Source organism: Apostichopus japonicus, chromosome 11 (assembly GCF_037975245.1).
Source record: "Apostichopus japonicus isolate 1M-3 chromosome 11, ASM3797524v1, whole genome shotgun sequence".
NCBI lineage: Eukaryota > Metazoa > Echinodermata > Holothuroidea > Aspidochirotida > Stichopodidae > Apostichopus > Apostichopus japonicus.
In genome coordinates this window covers 17,955,629-17,977,111 of record NC_092571.1, presented here as the reverse complement: position 1 = coordinate 17,977,111, position 21,483 = coordinate 17,955,629, and the positions used below count along the sequence as shown (strand labels likewise).

Here is a 21,483-nt window from a genome sequence, read left to right as displayed (position 1 = left end):
CACTCAGTGTAATTTCTCAATTCTCGTCGAAAGCATGAACTTAATTACTGTCAGAACAGCAAAGTTTATGTTCTTGATATTTAACATGTGCATCGGTTTAGGCTGTATGTAACTTGATCAGATGTTTCAATATTGTTTTTTGGTGGTGGGCATGCGCAGGTGAGTAAAACAACTTTGATTATGTTTGGTGTAAGAATGTTCAGACAATTTACTCAATCTAACGGGAAAGCGTGCGATGTTTCACATCATTCAGTCAAGAATGTGTGCGTGTCATGCCTAGTTGAACAAGATGTACATGTTCCCTTGCTAATGAATTCGGAATTTGGAACCAACCCCCACCCCCCTTCCCCATCTGAGAAGTCTTTTACACTCCACTGATGCTCCACAGTTTCACAAAGAAGTTGCCTTTTCATCCTTTAACAAAATAAAAGCAAAAATCCAGATAAATAAATGATCAAAGAGACTCATTCAATTCAACTTTACAATTTTTTTTATTGATGATTATACAAAGAAAGTGGATACAAAAGCCATACTTTAAACTAATAATTACTCACACTACCTCGGCTCAGATTTTAAAAATATTTTCCATAACAAATCACCCATTAGGCATCAAGTCTTTCATTGCCATACTTCACTCAAGACAGCACTCACTTCCATTCCTTTGCATTTAAATACAAAAGTCAGTCTAGCACTTCACACATAAACATGACAACAAACTCCAAGGCCTAAATATCAAGCAGGGTGGGGCGTCGGGGTAGGGTGGGGGAGGGGGTAGGAAAATGGGAAGGGTACATGATGGGCTTGAACGTAATTTAACTGTTGTATAAGCCAAAATTTCCAACTGAGAAAGCTCTTGAAATTCACACTTTTTTTAAGAACAGAACAGCTTTCTCATGTGTTCCTCTCTAGATAGTGTCTTACCCCTAATTACCACATAGCAGTACGTTACCTTCCATTTTATTACCCCCCGCCCCCAACCCTCCCTTCTCCCCAACCACTTTTTTATGCAGATGCTGTTGTGAAAAAAAAAAACACACATCACTTACTTGGGTTCTTTCTTTCAGTCCCAAAGAAACAATTAAAAAGAAACATGCACACACACAGAAACAAAATTGAGAAAAGGTTAAATATTTAACAAATTTTCCAAGTTATAACTACAGTGTGCAATGTAGAACACATGTACTGTACAATGTCACTTATCATAACTGAAAACCAAAATGTGTCAAGGAATTTCAGTCTCGTGCAAACAACAAAATCTTTATAGAAATTTCAAATTAAAAATTGTTTCCTAATTTACATCAGTCTAGGAATGACAAAACTTTTTATTTCACACTCATTAAAATTTGAAGTGACATGCCACACTCATTACACAAACCAGCTAATCCTTTTCTAACAGATTTGATCCAAATTAATCCGCAATTACACAAGGTTTAATCCGTCTCTCCAATCGACCTATGTCTCAGATTCTCGGTATTCAGGTTACATTTCATCTCAGGATTTTACTCCTAACGATCGTCAACAACTTTTTTTTAAAACCATATTTAGCACAGATTTCACAGTAAAGATTTTTGCAAAACAGTGAACCATTATAAACGAATCCAAGGGGAACATGCCTGAACATATTAAACTGATAATCTGTAGGTCAGCAAAATAATCAACATTTTCTTAGGGGAAATCTTTTGAGATAATGTGAAAGACACCAGTTGTTTATTTTGTGAGATTTTACAGATGTAACGGAGACAACTGTCACAACAACTGAAATCTGAAATTATTTTTTTGGCCTTCAAGTCACCTCCCCAAAAAAGAAAGATTTTTGAAATTTCTTCTTAAAAAATATTTCAAATTTTACACTTCCACAAGGCATCACATGTTAAAGTTCGCTGTTATGCAGAAACGATATCTAGAAATCCTGTCCTGCCCCCCCCCCACTTCACAAATCAATCCTTCCCCCACCCCCAAACTTATTTCAGCCACCAACAAAGTGTAGGCTACAAGCCACAGAGCATCTCTCACATACTGTGGGGCCTACTTCTGTAACTGCTCAGCGATAGTAAAAATAACTGCATTCCAGGCATTTTGTTTTATTCATTATTAAGGCTTAGGTAAAACTGCTAATGTAATAACTAGAACATTTCCCCATCAACAGCACCATTCCCATCTGTCCTAACTTTCAGGAAACTTGAAAAAGTTCTCCTAAGTACGCATCTGTTTCTTTGTACACTAACATCAATAGAACTTAACGGTACTAACTGTTTTCCTTCTTTTTTGGGGGGTGATAATTTGATATTCCAGACGACCAAAGTGTTCCAAAGCCTAGAGTTGGCATGCAAACTAAACACCCTATGCAGGCCTGCCATCGGCAAAGAATTCAAAAGATGGTTATTAAAAGTGTCAACCCAATCATTACTCATGGCTAAACACAGTTTCTTTTTTTTGGTTATGACAAATTAATTTATTTATTACAACAACATTTACTGTAACAAAAATTCTTCTTTTTTTTGGTATCACAAATCTGAATGCTGCAACATTATTTGAATAACAATGAACAAAATTTGATTTGCAATGGCACTTTTATAGGCTTTCACCTGCATGTAACTATATACACAATGTTCACTGTGGTATCTGTGTTGGGAAATGGGAGAAATACTGCCCTCGTTTGCCTTTATCTACCAACTCCCTTTGGCTTGGTTACCAAAGTAACCAGCTGCGTTATCGCCGGCGCCTCCTCCTGCTTGATTTCCTTGGCTCCACGCCATACCATGAGGGCTGCCGTATCCACCACCCAACCCGTCCGTGTTACCTCCCATGGCCGGCGGTTGGTTTCCGGACGTTCCCCCAGTCGCGCCGTTGTTCGGCCCCGCCTGGTTGCCGTGTCCGCCGGGGCCACCCTGTCCCTGCATACCCTGCAGGAGCATACCCCATCCGGCCTGGTTGAGGGCTGCCGCGAGTGCCATGGGTAGTTGGTTCCCCATGTTTCCCATGTTCTCACGGTTGTCTCGACCGAATCGTCCCTGAGGTCTGCCTCCCCTATCTCGGTCGTCATGGAAGTCTCTGCCTCTGAAATCTCGGTATTCTCTGTCGCCTCTCCCACTGAATGGTGCTAAAATATTGGAAAGGAAAATATGGTCATTACTAATTAGGAGGAAAACTTCTTTAGCGAAAAATCGGTAAAACATATGACGATTTGGTCTGTCCAACGCCCGAACTTTTGGGTGACCCATTCTGGTGACCCATAGTGTGATTTAATAAAATAAATATGGATTGTTCCTTAATCACTGACACCCTGTTTCCCAACCTTTTGGCACTAATCTGTTGGTGTTCCTAAACTAGTTTTTAAGGCCTGAAATCACTGAATGTATACTCCCTTATGGATGATGAGGAATCTGTACATTCATTGCCCACAGCTTGGAATTGATTGTATATATTGATTAAAAGCTTGTAAACAATGGCACGATTACATAAAAAACATTTATCAAAACTTGGGAAACAGATCATCCAGTGATAGGGCCCAGTTAACTGTTAGATGATTCTTTTGGAAACAATGTTAACCAATCAATATTTGTTTTACGCCACACTGCTCACAGGCCCACCATTAGAGGGTGAGGACCCTGTGAGGACCCATCTTTGTGCGGAGTCTCACAGTCTGGGAAGCATCACACTATTCTCACCTCGATCACCTGAGCTTCCCGGTCCAGAGCCAGTGAATCCTTCCGCCCCTCCTTCCCACTGGTTCCGGTTCTTTCCCTTTGGTTCTGCATCGTTCAACTGAACATGGTGACCCTGATGAGAGAAAGAAAGTACTTAAAGGGGACATGCTTCACTCAACAAGTAGTCCCAAGAGACTTCACCAACAGTACAAACTGGTTAACAATTGAACCGAACAAGAGCGAGAGAATTTAAAGCAGGGATGAGCGAGAGAACCTAGAGTAGCGATGCTGCAGAATCTCAATACACTTGTTAGACGTGTCTTGAAGACTAATAATGTCTTAAACAATGCTCCTTGCAGAAAATGTCCTTGTCTTGAGGCAGTAGTATGATATTATGCAAGCAATTTTTCGTAGGCCTAACCTACCATTAGTGATAGTAAGGACAAGCCTAACTGTCAGGCATATTGCATCACCTTAATTTATCGCATGTATCTGGTGGTCTAAATATAGCATACAATCAGTGACGCCACAACAAGAATGAAGCAATTAGCGGTCTGTAATACACTCCGACAGAGTAATAACCTACTACTAGTTGGTAATCACATGTTACTCTCAGATAAAAATATGATGTAAATTTGTACGGGACATGTTTATTTAGACACAGACTCTATATAAATTATTTACCTATCTTAACAATTATTAACTACTAAATTATACACATTCTTTATTATAACCCTTACAAAGTTCACGATTTTGTTTACTAATAACAGATGAAAATCTTTATTTCCCTCTCCAGGGCAGATATTTGATTACAAAATGTTATCCAAGATAAAAACTACCGAGGGGCCCCCCTAGGCATTTTTACCAGTACCATAGGTCAACGCAAACTGGAGGAAACTGTCGAGATGCCAACCAGTCTCTTATTATTCAAAGGCAAGGCAAAGGTTATTTGAGAAGGACATTGACATGAGTTTTGAAGGTGCTGTTTGGCTATGTTTTCACTGATGCCACATGAGTCATAGTCCATGATTTTACCAACTAATGAAAATGTCTGGACACTTAGGTACGAGAATGAGGGCAGCAGTCTGGAATGGATATCAGAGGAGGGCAGATCTAAAAGGTAACCACTGTAGTGCAACAACAACAAACAAGTTTGTGATGTGCCCCCCCCCCCACGCCCCAGCCGTCAGGTCATCCATTTATCCTTTTTTTCCAATCAACCTATAGTCTTAATTAAAACATAAAGATTGCTACAGATCTGTCACCATATTAGTAATAATATTTTTGACTGTAAAGAACAGACTACTGTAAGTACAATACCTTTATAATGTGATCTCTGCCCTTCAATTCCTGCGCAATGTCGCCATCTTCGAACGTCACAAACGCAAATCCTCTATGAGGGCTGGGGAGGTACACTTCTGTCACATCACCGTAGTCTGAGAAGTACTCCTTCAGGTCCGCATCACTGATGTCCTTTGAGAGGCAACGGACGAATAATTTTCTCCTTTCGGGCTGCGAGAGGGAGAGCGAGAAGTGGACAAAGTCATTTTAAAGAAACGAGCATTATTTCGAGATGCCACTTATTCAGTGAGAGACTGCCTTTAATATGCAGTATGTACTGCATGTAGTACAGCCAAAATGGAACTTTCACATTCTACGTCATGAAAGTTTTCAAGTATGGCAGTCATTACTCTAGACATTTTTGGGGTTACACACTGCTTCTAAGGGATTTCCTCTAATTTGTGCAGTGTTCACATCATACACTGCAGTGACACTTCCTGCTCAATACTTACATTATTACACATCCAATAACAGGGTAAAACAAAGTGGATAAGCATTTACAAGTGGCACCTAGAAGCCTTCTTACCCTGAATGAAGTGAACTTTAATCTGTCTAGAATTAAGATTTCTGTTCATAATGGACTTCCCTTATAAGCATTAGTATATGACATGTGAAAACTTTAAATCGCATACAACAGCCTGTCTCTCATCACCCAAGTCTCACTTATTCAGTCTTTCTTATGGCAGTCTTAGCCTTCATGGATTCTGCTACTTAACCTTTACCATCTTTAAAGTCTATTATGTTTCCTGTGTATATACTAGCTTCGCTTTTGAACATCAGCAGGGATGTGAAAATGGTGTATTCCATACGATAGCCTGTCCACCCCCTTCCCTCCCTCCCTCCATTCCCTCCCCCCCCCACCTCCCCCATAATTTAGACATGGAGCTGGCAGTCTTACCCTCGAGTCAGGTACTTTAACTTCACAGGTTCTTCCTTGGATGATGTGCTTCTTGACCATGACTTGCTTCCCAGTTTCCGCCTCGGCGAATCTCACGAACCCAAAGCCCTTCGACTTGCCGGTGAGTCGATCAAATTTAATCTGGAGAAGAAAATGAGTATAAATAAAGAAATGTATCTGATAGGAAAAAGATGATAGGTAATATGTAACCATGTGTATTACACAGAGATTTTTGTTGTTAAAAGAGGATGCAAGGAAATTTTTTTCTGACAGGGAAAAAACAGTTGTAAAACTACAGTTTATGGGTCTGGCTACTGCAGTCACCAATGCAGTCATAATTACTCTATCATAATCATGATTACGCTATCATAACCAATTTGTGGTCAATATATTAACCCATATAAACTATTATATTATATTATATTTTTTACATTATCATTATTTAATATATATATATATATTATATAATATATTATATTATATTAAACAATATATTAAACAATATATTAACCCATATAAAATCTCAGAATGGCAATGTAAACATAGACACATTTTTTCACCTCTTTCTGACACATTTTTTCCACCTCTTTCTTTACATTACCAGCCAAGAGAAGGGATGAATTTCCGAAACCTCAGGTCTTACCAAATGTTTCATTCATTAAATAGGAATAAAAACATAATCTCCACAGAGACAATACACCTGTGGCCACGCCCTCAGTTGAACTAAGGCCTAATTTTGTTTGGTAATTCACAATTTAAGAGTATATATCATAAGATCTTTTAATACTCTTTACATCTCCATGTACAGTAAGAGTTTATAGAACTACTTTATAAAAAACACATTAACACTGCAGAACAGAGTGTTAATAAAAATGCAAACAAAAAGGCTTCACTTTTTTTTCAGAATTATCTAAGACTGAGTGAATTACCTTTCCAATATTATAAAATGACTCGAAAAAAAAATAATAACTGAGGACGTTCACTTAAATAAACACAGAAACAGTGCAGTGACACTTAAAACTTCATAAACTTACCAATTTTGAACATTTACTGCATGACAAATAAGCTTAACTGTCTCCTCACAGTAGGCCACTTTAGATACAAGAGTACTGATGTAGTGAGGAGGCAGGTTAAGGGAGGAAGCCATGTATAAATCAAATCAAACTATAACCTAATAGTGTTAAAATCCGCTACTGTAGAGAGCTAATACTGTCTGTAGAAATGCTGATCACACCTTAAATACTCCATGAAGAATTCTCTCAACCAAACATGTCAATGTCCCCCCCCACCCCCCCTCAGCTGAACACATTAATGAAGCAAATTCTAAACATCAGTAAAATGAGACGATGGCGAGAAGGTTTGCTGAGAAATTGCTTAAAATAGTTTTGAAGTTACACAGACGGAATTTTTATTACGGTTGTCTCACTGGGATGATGTCACTGACACCCATTTTGTGTAAATATTTAGGGGAACATTTGATGCATGTCTCCATATTGAACAGAGGGAGAAATAATAGGGTAGAAAAAGGAGGGAGAGGTCTCGATGCGAGAAGAAACAGATGGACATTGACCAGGGTATCAGCCAAGCTAATCATGATGAATTGTAAGGCCTGTAATTACAGAATTAAAACGTTTTGTTTGTTTCATTATGAGGGTGTTTTTTTTTGGGGGGGGGGAGGGGGAGTATCTGTTAAAGTTCACAACATCATATGTCAGACCTTACAACAGTAAAATTCTGTTTACATGTTGCAATTTAACAAATATTTATAATTTAGCAGATAGATCCAGGTGAATACATTATCTTACCATGATCCTTAGATAAAATAGAAAAAAGAAAACATAAATGATAGAAAGCTATGAAATACCTCCACAGTTTAAGAGGTAACAAAGTTCAATTTCATGTCAGGGGGCTGTCAAGCAACCAACTTTCCCCCATCCATGATGGATTGCAAAACTTACACTTGTATGTTATTATAACAGTAAAGAACAAACCCATAAAATATTTAAATGTCTGTGTCAAGTTTGTATTTAATACACTTTCTGTAAATTCTCTTAGCATAAGTACTTACAAACATGATAATGTTTATTAACCAATTATACTGGAATACCTTTCAGAGTCAAAGGTTACCATTGTAGAAGAAAAAATAAGTCATTATCCAATTTATGCTTAAAAGGTTACCACCTTGTACCCTGCTAATTGCTAATTACCTTTCTACCATCTGAACGGAATGGAAAAGACAACCATTCTGCAACAAAACACATTCTGTCACAGAAAACTGATACAAGAACTTGATGGATTCCAAAATTTCTAGGAAAGAGGGCCGGCCCAGTACACAAATATGGTTTCGTACAGAAATTAGTATCAAAATTTGCCGAGCATGTGAAAAAAATATCAGTCAGAGAACTACTGAATATCAGTCAGCTCACAGAATATGCTAAATCTTGTCAATATGTACCTTTTCGGGGCAACTTTTCAAATCTGTTTGTGCCACAAATGAAATTAAGAGTATTACGGCCAGGATCCTCTACCTGAATAAACAATAGCAGGAAATAATTCAAACATACTAGTCATAGCACAAATGATACCCACCATCCCCCCCTCCCCCAAAAGAAAGAAACTATTAGTTAATTGCACAAAAGTTTCAAGCATACTACCTCCCTCCCTACCCTTCTAAAGAGAAAAAGATTGCACAAAAAAAAAAAAAATACCTGAGTAACAGGACCAAACTAAAATAATTGGTCATTAAAGATAATAAAAAAAATACTAATAGTTATAAATAATGCAGGTAACATTTCAGTTGTGATAAAGGGCAAGAATATGGCAAATAATAAATAAAATGACTATGATGAACAGTTTGAACAAATCTGCAATCTTGTGTACCATTAATTGTGTGAAACCCTACACCATTTTGTTGCAATGCACATAACAGTGACCTTAATAGCCACAAGCTGCAAGAGGGAAGGGGTGAGGGGTGGGGGCACTAAGGGCCCTCTTGCTTTTAGTCACTAATATGACATATACCCTTACCTTTAACCTTACTATCTTGTACTGTCGAGAGATGTACTGCTAAAGCCTGTAAAATTTGATAACCATGCAACCATCCAGAAAATGTGCAAAAATTGGGTGTAATTTTTTACAGAAAGCCATAAAAATGATCATGCACATTTTCAACAGATCTTGACAAGTGACAGTATAAAAATACAGTACAGTTTTTTCACAATAAGAATGAATCATTATTTACATCTCATATATATGTATGTATGTGTGTATGTATATATATGAAAAAATAGTACCATGCATATACTGAGCATGCCAGTATCAGTGCTAGTACAAGTAGTACAATGAGAATGAGTATAATGCTCTACGTGGAAGTATGAACACTTAACCTTATAGTAGGATATGGACTACAGTTCCATATACCCCCCCCCCCCGGGTACTGGTGAAAATTTCAATAGGGCACATAGCGTATACGCAACTATGCTGGAATACGACAACGAGTTAGGACCTTTCCAACCCATTGCAAGTCTCCCTGCTCAACATTCTAACGGTGTGTTGGTTCGGGTACAATTCCTTTTCGATGAATTGATACAGAGAGAAAAAAAACTTGGCAGACATTAATTAAAACAAAATATTGAAACCTAGGTGTCGATACACGTGTACTGTACGATACTTGCATGTCTTGCATGTTTATTTTTTAAGATTTCCCCAGGTACGGCATCGATTTTAATAGAAGAGACACAGTTTTTCAATATATTTGAGTAGGTGAAGCCAGCCCTAGTTGGCATGGTAACCTCCATAAGAGATGCTTCCTGTTGAGAGCTTTAGTAACATATGGCCGCAAGCCATCTACAGTAAAGTGTTCTCTGAGAATGTTACCTCTGAACAACTTTGATTTCCCACGAGAGAAGTATTTGTGTACAAGAACATACACAATGTCAATACAGTACGTATGTACATATATCCTCTTTGTTGTTTCTTTAAAATAAAAACAAGAAAAATTCTCCCCCCCCCCCACCCAGAAAGAACAGATAACCTAGTTATTAATTATTAGTAGGTAAAGTATGCCAAAAATACAAACACAAGATAAAATAAGAGCAAATGAGGTTCCATCCTCACATGGATGTGCAGCGGGCTAAAACTGGAATGATTATACCTTCAAAGGGGATACTGGACTTATGTCAGGACACCATCAGAGGTCTACCTACAGTAAGGTGATCTACATTGATAATATTAACATTAATTGATGTACTCAGAAATGTTTCTGTTTTTTGGAAATTGCCTTCCTGTGGGCTTATTAAAGATGGAATTCCTATGGCCTTTAAATCATGTTCTGATCAACTGCTTTAAAAGCGCTTACAAATATGTTGGATACATATAGCTAGCATACTTGGTTATACACTGATGATAACAAAGGGACAACTATTCTTATTTGATGACTTTGACGACAAGCTGTTTAGAAGAACAAAATGGTATGAATAAGAGAAACTGTTACATAATAACTGTTCTAATTATAGAAAGTTGTGAATTTTTGATGAAAATCTAAACTCTCTCACCTGTTACACTTCTGCAAGTTTTGTTTTTTGTAAAATCTGTCAACGTTTCTATAGCTCTGAAAAGCTACCTTTCCAACCGCATTCATTTTGGAGAAGACCATATTCCTTCCCTGTTTCTATAAGGTATTTGTTGTTTGCAACATTAAAATGGGATATTGCACAATTAAAATGGGATCTGTATTAAGAAACACTTTTCACACAAGTCTTAAAAATAAATAACTTACTTCTTATTATCGGTGGTTGAGAATAACGCACTTAGTGAAAAGCCATGTGCACAAGAGTACTGTACAGTAACTCCACCTAACAATCTGATCACCATGACTTTATTCATTTCAAACAAAACCAGCCAAACTAGAAGCTAAATTTCCTTTATAAAGCAGCCCTCTAGCTCGACTCCTTGCACAACTTGCACAACTAAATTTCATCATAATCAAATTTAGAAGTGTGACCCAGTCTAGTTTCTTTCAAATGATGAAGAAACAATTTCAAATCTTTAATGTTTTAAATTCAATGCTTTTTCTATCACTGATTTAATACTCCCTTATTAACCTTCATGTGGTGAAATTTCTGTATTTGTAAAATCGAGGGAGAGCGTCTTCATCCCCAAGTACAGCAACTATAGCATGATGTACTTTCCTTACCTCAGTGAATACTTTTGAACTGCCTCAACCTCTGACCTCAATTTACATGTCTATCATGCATATCATCATCAACAAAGTATGTTGGACTTCCCTAGCTTATGATGATAACTTTTTATTGCAGCAACCTTTGACCTAAATTTACATGTCCATCATACAGAGCATCACCTACAAAGTATGTTGGGCTTCCCAAGCTTATAATGATAACTTCCTATTGCAGCAACTTTTGACCTCAATTTACATGTCCATCATACATAGCATCACCTACAAAGTATGTTGGGCTTCCCAAGCTTATAATGATATCTTCCTATTGCATCAACCTTTGACCTCAATTTACATGTCCATCATACATAGCATCATCTACAAAGTATGTTGCGCTTCCCTAGTAAATGATGATAACTTCCTATTGCATCAACCTTTGACCTTGATTTACATGAATATATGTCAAATTCACTTGAAGGTAATGGACTATACCATGTCTTGTACCTCCTACTACATGTTGGAATTCCTCTAGAACTTAAAACAATAACTTCGTATTGCAGCAACCTTTGACCTTGATTTACATGAATATATGCCAAATTCACTTTAAAGTCATAGTCTATATACCATGTCTTGTATTTCTTCAGAAATCACTATACACATCTTCAACCTTGACCTCAATATGTTTATATGATATTCACTCTAGGTCAGCAACTATGATATGCTGAAGATCTTTCTCTTCCGTGATGATGGGTTTCTGTTCGGGACTCTCCTGTCTGTATCTGCCGTGGCTCACCACCAGCTGCGGTGAATGAGACAGGCCACTCTTTTGTCTTAGATACTTGCAATGTTGACCTAGGGAGGTCACGCACTGCTTCCACAGTTGTTCAAAGTCACTACCGGAATGCCCATATTTCTTCTCAACAGCCTCTGATGAAAAAAGACAAAACAAATATAAGAAAGCCAATATGTGAGAATATGAAAGCATAATGGAATATAAAATGGAAAAACCAGTCAATAATTGATTTCTTACAATTTATACTGATTGCCAACAATGTTACATGGATAAAACACATTTAAGAAAACTAGTAACAAAGAGCCAGAGAGTGATAAACAGAAAGTTAGATCCCTACCCCTCTCCAAGGTTGTTCCCAAAACCGAATGACTCCACAACCACACACACAGATATGAAACAGCAGTTACCAGCGATAGAAAAGTCTTCCCACTGATTTGTCATCAGTAAGAATATCCAGGTGGAAAGTGCAACCTGTATGATTTCCTCTTTAAAATTGCTACCGGTCTTTGCTTAGTGCTCTAGAACGTCATCGGTGTCACATACTGTATGCCTATCGTACGGCAAGTCCACTAAAAGAGGATGCTATACCATCTTCATGGCAGATGATTTCCAAAACCAAGTCCAGGATCATTTCTAATCATCTCAGAGGTTTACACAACCAACCATCATCAAGGAATGTAAAACTAATCATGCTTGAAAAACTTTGGACGATTCTGTGGCTAACACCAGAGGCAAAATAATTATTCTCCTTTGTCAACCTTTCTGTTGTTCTAATTTGGAACATGGATCAGTGTAAATGCCCTTCAGGTTATATATATTTATGTAGAATAAATCCCGAGATAAGAGTAGAGGTTTAAGCGGGAAAATTCAGCTCGATTTGAACAAGAAATTTAGAATCAGAAAGAGCAACGAAAATATGGGCTCAAACAGGATCTACAACCATGGTCCTTGCAAGTATAATAGTCTGCGCTTCAACCCCAAAGTTGGAAGTGATCTGTTTTGATTTATTATTTTGCTTTGGATAATGTTTAGAAGACACTACAATACTTAACTGCAGTGTGATATCGAGCATTCCCCACACATTTCCATGTGATAAATTCTAGGGCATGCATAAGACAAGCCCAAATTACAAGTCAAACTCTCCCTTTTGTTTGTGTCCCAGTTTTCTGTTAATAACTTGCTTTAGTATGCAAGTAGCTTTAATTTACAAATACAGAGGGTGTGATTTCTGACATTCACTAGAGGTTATGACAGAGTTTTCTTCAAAGGAATGTCGAGACCAAGCAAACAAATTAATGCTATAGTATGAGGCCTCTGGACAGGTAGCTCTAAATTCTCAGATTTGGCTTATATCCATAAAATGTGGTCCCAGACATCGCAAGTTAAAGGAAGCAGAACTGACACCAACAAACAAAGATTAAAAAATAAGTACAAAATGGGAAATGTCTGTTTGCAAACTGCAACCAAAATTCCCGGCATCTTCAAAAAAAGCTTAATTGTAAGAGTGGCACCAGGTCTCTCATCATATTTTAATTAAGATGATATTTATTCTCCATATATGAAAATGGTGCCCTGCAAATAACATGACAACTAGGTGCCCTATGAATCTCAGTCCTCAACAGTACAGTAGAATTTGGAAGAAATCTTGTTTTGGCATGGTTTGAAGTAAAAGTGTTAAAGGAGACACAGGTACAGTACATTTACTACAAAGAAGGTATCATGTTGTCTCAGCGACCTAGGGCTTCCCCATAAATTTTCTATGAGCCCCCAGAGAAAAACACCGATTGGCAGAATCCAAGTCAAACTATTACTAAACTAGGATAGGATAGGCCGGTAGGTTGCCCTCGGACCAGATTTGGTACCTATGACGCTCGTTGAGATACAACATGACGGAGAGAATGAGATGACCGATCGAAGATACATACTCACAGATTCTTAATAAAACTTTACCTCTGATTGCCATAAGCTTGACATTATCCAGAGCCTCAAATCCATTCCTCCCTGTCACCGTCGAGAGAATTAACTCTTCCTTGGTGTAGAGAATGTGAGCCAGCGATCGGGTGAGCTCTGTGGCACCGTTACGGTAATGCAGGCGGCCCCATTTCGGGTTCGCTACTAACGACTTTATTTTTGCGGCCACTGTCAAAGTAAGATATAGGAAGTTGTGTGCAGTTCATGTTTGCAGGGATACTCTTTCTGTCATCACATGGTTAAATGCTTCTTAAAATAGTCATAGATTTTAATTCAAATCATTAGAATTTCCCACTGGCCAAGGAAACTAGGCTGTAGTAGAAGCCTGTGGTAACTTTAGGTCTTCTTACCGCTTCTCTTATAGGGGATGGAAGGGGGGCAGCTTGATTTGAACAGTATGTCTTTATCATCTGGCCACTAATAGCAAAATTACGCCCATCCATTATGTTCATTTGTTTTGCTTATCCAAATACTGAGCACCAATGAAACGTAGATTCAGAAGTAAAATCTGCCAAACATTTTCTGGCTTTCTAAAAGACTTACTTGTGGCATTTCCATCGTAACTGCTATCATACTCCAACCAGCTCTGGTCCTCGTCGTAATCGTGAATGTTGCTCATCGGCGACAGGTGGAACATGTTCTCACGGCTTTCCGTTGACCCCGGTCGCGACCCTGTGCACATGTTATGGTTTAGGTTTCTAGCATTCATCTCCATGGCCTGCAGACTACTTCTCTCCCCGTTTAGAACACTGGACGGTTGGAGGAGATCGCTGGTTCTACAATGACTGCTAGAGCTTTGGCAGATTATCCCCGCTCCTACGTTGAAAGCCTGCCTCACGTCTGACGAGGTTTGGTGGGACGGACCTTGAGGTGGGCGGTGAGAAGACGACCCCTGAGGAGACATTGGTCTAGACGCCTGCTCCTCACCCGATCTGAGATGGTGAAGGCATCGCTCCAAGAGGGAGAGAGAAAGTTCCAACGATGTGACTTCGGAGGTGGGTAGGTGGCCAAGTTGCCGTTTGTGTGATTTCAGGATTTCTACCTGCTGATGCAATTGCTGAGTGCAGTGGGAGAAGGCATCTAGGGACGTTTCGAGTCGTAGTCTATTCAGCCTCTGGTTGTTGTGCATGCTAGCGTCTGGCTCTGGCAAACCTTTCCTCGTAGATGCACATTCCAATTTGCCGAGTCTCCCTTCTAGCACAGTGCATTTACTTCTCAGCTATATTGGGAGGAATTGATGCAAAATTGATGGATCCATAAGATATTCATGACGAGAAATAATTTATGACATTTGAGACATATCCTATAAATCATAAAGAGTGTTTATTACAGTTTTTACACTTTCTATTGCCAAATATATATAGATATATCTGTCTACTCATGTACATCTTAGAAGATCACATGATACTGTATATGAGAGCACTACAAGCTTTGAGATTTTGCATATCAGAAAATTATTCTTGTAATGACAGACTGATTTCTGTTTCTCCAGAAAATGAGCCAGAATATTGACAGAACAATTACATAAAAACTTTTCTGTTGATTGCAATATTGTACAGTTTGAACAATCACATTAACGGTACTAGTTAATCATGTAAGATGCAACGTTTTCCAGAGGATTTTTATTAACATTACTGTAGAGCAGCAATTACAGTTGTAAGATATATAGAACTGTATGTAGTGAACAACACCTACTGTACTATCTATTCATTATATGTAAATTCCAAATCATATTAAGAGAGATGAGAAAGAAAATGGAAAGAAAGTAAATGGATCAGAAAAGTGGCCATTAATACCGTATTGTCTGTAGACTATGAGGCATACTGTACTAAATAGAGACCATCACTTTTTATGAGGGTCTATGGCAAGCTTAGCTGTCAGCATTGTTGATCATTTTGGGAGGCTGGGGGGGGGGGAGGGGCTAGGGGTTTCATGGCGACAATCCTGAGAGGCCAGGTAAACTGATATGGGTCTGGACAGTCAATTACTTCAAACATTGATCCAGTCTTTACATATTAACCAAGAACTTGAATGATCTGATCACTGTGATCAGCTTAAAGAAGCGTCTCACACAGCCTGTAACATATATAGGGCCTGCTCAACTTGTTGTCTGTTTTACACACAACAGTGGGTTAGTAGCTCACTATTACTTGCTTTGCTACAGAACAGAATAAGGAAAACGTAAAACACTCACCATAATGGGACTTTTTCACGTTCATATTGTCGAGAGCATCCACAAACATGTACAGTCTGTTTTCAAACCACCAGGCAAAAAGCTGACCAGACACATCCTCATCACATTATTCATCCCCTAGATCCGAGAAGACTCCTCACACAACACTCCATGTGTCATGCTCCATTCTCCAGTCACAGTAGCTGCCTCTCCTACGTTTAACCTCACTCAGTCACAATCATCCAGATTGCATTCCCTTTCTTTCTTTCTTTTTTCTTCCGCTTTCACAAAAAGTCATCTCAAAAATCTGGCATAGCAAATTTCAGGATACAAAACAACAAAGGGGTACTGTACATGCATACTGTCTTAACGGTACACCGGGCACCATCTCTTCACGACTCATGGTCCATTCCTGCCGTCTCTTCAACAACAAAGCAACCTCTTTCATCACAGACTTACAAGTACAGCAAGCACAGATATCGAAACGGTTCAGCAGCACTTGAACTCAAGTTATGTACAGTACATCCCACTTAACGCTTCAAGAAAACTCTCAATGCAGTGTCCCATCATCATGTGGTCTGAGAAGTCCCTCCAGTTTCTTGCTCATGCCATCACAATCATTTGCTATTCAACAGGAGCTGCAGACAAGCAACCTTCGAGCAGACAGCTATGCCAAATGGCAGACCACCACTTGCAGTTCACACCATGTCTTTCACATAATTACGGAACTCATCTCTGCATATGACAGACTTCTCCTCAAACTCTTCATATATATGTTTGAGGAATGCATCACATATGCATTTTCATTATTATAATTATTACAGTAACAGCCCCAACCAGCTTCCACATACTGTACACATTATATTCTCATATAAACTTTTCTGGAATATCAAATCCACATTCATTTTCAAAGCAACAAAACTGACTTACTTCAGTATAGTAATACATAAAGATCAAGATACTATATGACCCATTTTACCAACAGCAACATAGTACTGTACAGTACAGTTCTGTACAGAACAGTACTGTACAGCACAGAACTGTACAATACTGTACTGTATATACAATGTACAGCTTGTTTATTCACTGGTCTGGACAGTAACAGACTGGGTCACACACTCTATTGACACAGATATATAACAAGGATTTAATTAACTGACTCACACTTGATTGCCATGCAACTTCAACCAAGCAATCTTTCTCTTGAAGGCTTTTCCAACTAGTGACAGGAATCACTGGGTACATACAGTATTATCTACTGTACAAAACCACAAAGATTCTCAACCATACACACCAGTACAATCAGTGATCAACATTGATATCCTTCACCAGTTTTAAGTAACAGGCTGTATTGCTGTTCAAAAAACTTATGATGCTTTTTCAAGACAAACTAAATCCTTTGGGACTTACATAAACACAATGGGAACAAAATTCTGCAGATGAAAACTTCAATTTCTGACTGTAGTGGTACAGTCAGTTGCAAAGTGTTCTTATTTACTACAGTAACACAGTAACTACATTACATAGTTACCAAGGAAGAGGGAATCAGTTTCACTCCGAGGTTACCTTTTAGCTAAATTTAAGCTACAGGTAAGTTAAGTTTTAAGAAGGCATCTTCTTGTAAAGAGAAGAAGGCAAGCATAAATGCCTTTTAATATTTAAGACCTACTGTCTGTTGGCAGCAAGTTCATGTCATTCGAAAAAAAAATTGTCCGCAGATTGAAAACAAAAATTTCACTCACCTCAGAGAAAACAACCTCTCCATACTGTTCAAAATAGGTCTTTAATTCCTCCTCTGTTGTTTTCCAGGGAAGTCCAAGAACAACAAGATCCTGATTTTTCTTCACATCAAGTCTTCTTGTCTTGCCTGCGGGATTTCCAGAGCTTTCTTCTCCTTTTCTCTTGTTCTCTGAACCAGTGGTCCCTGGTAACATAGGGATAAATTCATTCAAATTAACCACAAAATGATCAACTGATGAACTGTACCTGTAGAACTAGACACAATTGGTGTCACATGGACATATGCTCATTATGGTAATGAATGCTACATAAGATTATCTGTTAATTTCACACAAGAAAATACAAATATATAACAGTGTAAACCAGGACCCTGTTACAATTTATATTTGTGATACAGTAGAACAGATGTATGACACATCAAATCCAACCTCAGGTGACTTAATTTCTCCAAAAATGAATGGAAATAAGGTTTGACAATAATTTTGCATGAAAGATGGTGTCTTTATAGCCTTCGTTAAGATGAACCACTGAGTTATACTGGCGCTAATGTTAGTAATTATCTGAAGACAACCAACTGCTTGATTCTATGCTCTGGCCATTAAAAGATTACTCTGAAAGAAATAACATCACATGTGCATTTATAGCCTATTTTCTGTAAAATAAAGATACAAACCAACCAGTAAGGAATTTGGTACAAAATACATAATCTGACAGGACAGGAATCTTATTTTTGTCACTAAATTTTCGTTTTATACCCCATACATATGTTTGTACATATATAGTAAAGGCTTCATAATTGACGAACCTTCAAATATTACTAGCAACGATATGTACAGCAGGCAAATTTTTGCAGTCAAGCAGAGTTACATATTTGATGAGTTTTAATCCATTGGTATATGGAATATGCTGATCAACTTGTGGTTTTCTTAAGCATTTAACACCCTCCCCCCACAACCCCCCCCCCAGTTTTGCACATTTTCTTGGCATTTGGAAATCTTACTGTACTCCCTGAAAATAACCATTAATTACTACAATATAATACCACAACTATCTGGGACCTGACCAATCATATCTTAGAGGCTCAGAGCATAGCAAACAGCATCCAAAGTCAATGGATGCATACTTAGGCCTAAACTAGAGTTATTTTATCAACGAATGTGTCAATTTAGGGGTATGAAAGAACTTGACACCAGTTGCAGACATTTGTGGTCAAATTCTGCTCAAAAGTATGTTGCGTAGGAACAGAACAATAAATATTTTGAGATAATTACAATTCTGAGGAACTACACATATGAAAAACAAATACAGTTGAGTAATTTTGATTTTTCGTTGATAGACATCGTTAATCAAATCCTTAATTTATTAAGTGCATCAATTATGAGCCTACTGTACCATGCTACTAATGACGTACCGTTCGAAATTACCTAGGACTGCATATTCTTTTTTATATCAGCAGAAAAGAAACTATCAACATGAAAATCTTGTTCATACATTTTGTAATAATAGCCTAAAAAAGTAAAAGTAACACAGCAAAAGCTCTACATTGTCATTGGTTCACAACAAATTTTACATGTCAAGTTTGGTTTGCAATTTACCTATCCAGCTAGAGTAGGCTAAGTTAAGAGAATATAACACAATTAAAGTAAGTAGCCTAGGTGTTTTCCCAAAAGTTCAACCTCTAATACACAAATGGAACAATCCAACCGGTGAAATAAGAGACTTGATCCCAATATAGACTAGGCCTAGACTGTATTACTGTAGCCTCAGTGTAGGACAACGAGCCTAACATAGAGACTCGGCCTAGGCTACTTTAGTCATACAGATAGGTGTACAGTAGGCTAGGCACAAGCCTAGTAACAGTTAGTCTAGGCAATAGTGTATAGGCCTACTTGTCACACTTAATATAGCTATTTACCCTTTGGATACACCACACAGTAAACGGTATCAATCCAAGCAGCACCGGTAAAGTGCAGTCGTTCGTCTGCTAATCTTACACCCCTCCAAGATCCCCTATCTGTTCTGTATTTTAGGCCACAGGCACCTGGGAATTGCCCTGTTACTGTGGACAAAAGGATTGTTCCGTCATCTTCAACAGGTAACTCAATCGGTTCCTGGTCGTTCTGGTCTTCTGCTACTCGTATAAACTCCATTTTGACTTCGATCATTACTAAAGAACACTAACTAAAGAATTTTGGAAACTTCAATGTTTGTCTTTGTGTAAATAAATCGGAATGAAGGTTACCAAAATTTCATGTGTCTTCACACATGTGCCTATGCTTGTACTATTGTAGTGTATGTTAGTGTACTGCAACACGCGCATAATACAGTGTGTGCCGATCGAATAGAATGCACAGCGTACAGTACGCCTGTCGGAAGCTAGCAGCGCTTAGTGACAGATTATAGCCGCAGCCAATAACAACGATAACAGTAGCGAAAATGAAATCACCGTATTTTATCAACGGTGTTCTGACAACAGCGGCCACACGGGCAATGTGCAACTTAGACCTATCACGCAAGGAGCAGTTGATTATTTTATTGAATAATCCCATTTATGGAGAAATTTGAGCGACATGAATGATACCAGAGTGGAGACGACCGTCCGCTTCCAAGTGTTAAATAGGTCCATTTTAGGAAACTTTATATCTTGACCAAAATAACGACATTAATATTTAACCGATGTTTAAAATGCTGAAACATAAAATTTACAGCAAAAAAGTCTCAAAAATATGCTTTAGTGTTTTCAATAGTCAATCATTCAAGTTATCGGGAATTTCAGGGGCCAAAGTATAAAGTGCCAGAGAGGAGGCGAGACCCTCCTCTTTCATGGTGATATCGGTCGACATTCGGTAACTTGAACATCTATTTCTGAACCAATAATGGTCCTAAACATTTTACAGCTATTTTAAATTCAAAAACCTTGCATTTTTCTGACATTGAATTCGAGATATCGGAGTTATTTTAACCGGTAGGATGTTTTAAACTAAGCTATATATATAACATGTTGAAAAATTGCTCAACGGGAGATTTTACACTGTCACACCCGCATGCAAGGGCGTAGGAACCGGGGGGCTGGGGGGCGCCAGCCCCCCCCCAGTAAAAAATATGGTGGGCGGAAGTATCATTCCGCCCCCCCCCCCCCCGCTTCGCAAGTCAGAAAACCCCTTTTTCATTCCAAATGAGAAAAAAATCTCATTTGGAGCACCAAATTGCATCTAAGGCCAGGTGAAAATGTAAAATTATTTACAAAATGGAGTGGGTGTTGAAGTGTGCTATATTGCACCAAATTGCATCTGAGGCCACCTGGAAATTCAAGAAAAAAATCCAAAGGGGAGGGGGACACCCCCTCCCCTTAGACCCTCCCCCAGGCCGGCCATCAGTCTTCAGCCCCTCCCCCCCCCCACTCAAAAGTACCTTACTACGCCACTGCCGCATGCCATGCACTCTAAGTTATAAACTTATACTGGCATGTCTTTAAAGTTTTCTTTTATCTTGGATCCTAAGTGATACTGCTAAAGATTCTCACACATTTAATTGCCCTAACCATCATCCATGATAGACAGTGCAGCAAATTCAAGCTGTACGTTTTTCTTGCAGTTCCGTAGACCAGATCGAGGGGCAACTCAAAATGACTCTGAAAAATTCACAAACATTATATTATTCGTGAATCGGCTTTGTTCCACCAAAAATTCGCCATATAGCACATGCTGTGAGAAAATTAACAAATAGTATGTAAAGGAGTATTGGCAC

General features: G+C 38.4%; 1 protein-coding gene across 3 annotated transcripts; it reads right to left on the bottom strand.

Annotated features, from left to right (window-relative positions):
* Window positions 1-2,272: 2,272 nt before the first annotated feature.
* LOC139975508 (TAR DNA-binding protein 43-like) lies at window positions 2,273-20,147 on the bottom strand. 3 transcript variants are annotated; one of them, XM_071983484.1, is made up of 6 exons: window positions 19,652-20,089; window positions 17,739-17,920; window positions 5,887-6,027; window positions 4,968-5,159; window positions 3,669-3,780; window positions 2,273-3,100 (listed from the first exon to the last, which is right to left on the bottom strand). In XM_071983484.1, exons 1-6 carry the CDS (start codon window positions 19,899-19,901, stop codon window positions 2,667-2,669), a joined length of 1,311 nt encoding a protein of 436 aa, XP_071839585.1. In that variant the 5' UTR covers window positions 19,902-20,089; the 3' UTR covers window positions 2,273-2,666. The 3 variants fall into 3 exon arrangements, with proteins under 3 accessions (XP_071839585.1, XP_071839584.1, XP_071839586.1); XM_071983483.1 differs by lacking the exons at window positions 2,273-3,100; window positions 3,669-3,780; window positions 4,968-5,159; window positions 5,887-6,027 and adding exons at window positions 7,349-11,986; window positions 13,803-13,991; window positions 14,367-15,042 and having other exon boundaries at window positions 19,652-20,147; XM_071983485.1 differs by lacking the exons at window positions 2,273-3,100; window positions 3,669-3,780; window positions 4,968-5,159; ... (1 more) ...; window positions 17,739-17,920; window positions 19,652-20,089 and adding exons at window positions 7,349-11,986; window positions 13,803-13,991; window positions 14,367-15,042; window positions 16,018-17,006.
* Between the last annotated feature and the right edge of the window lie 1,336 nt (window positions 20,148-21,483).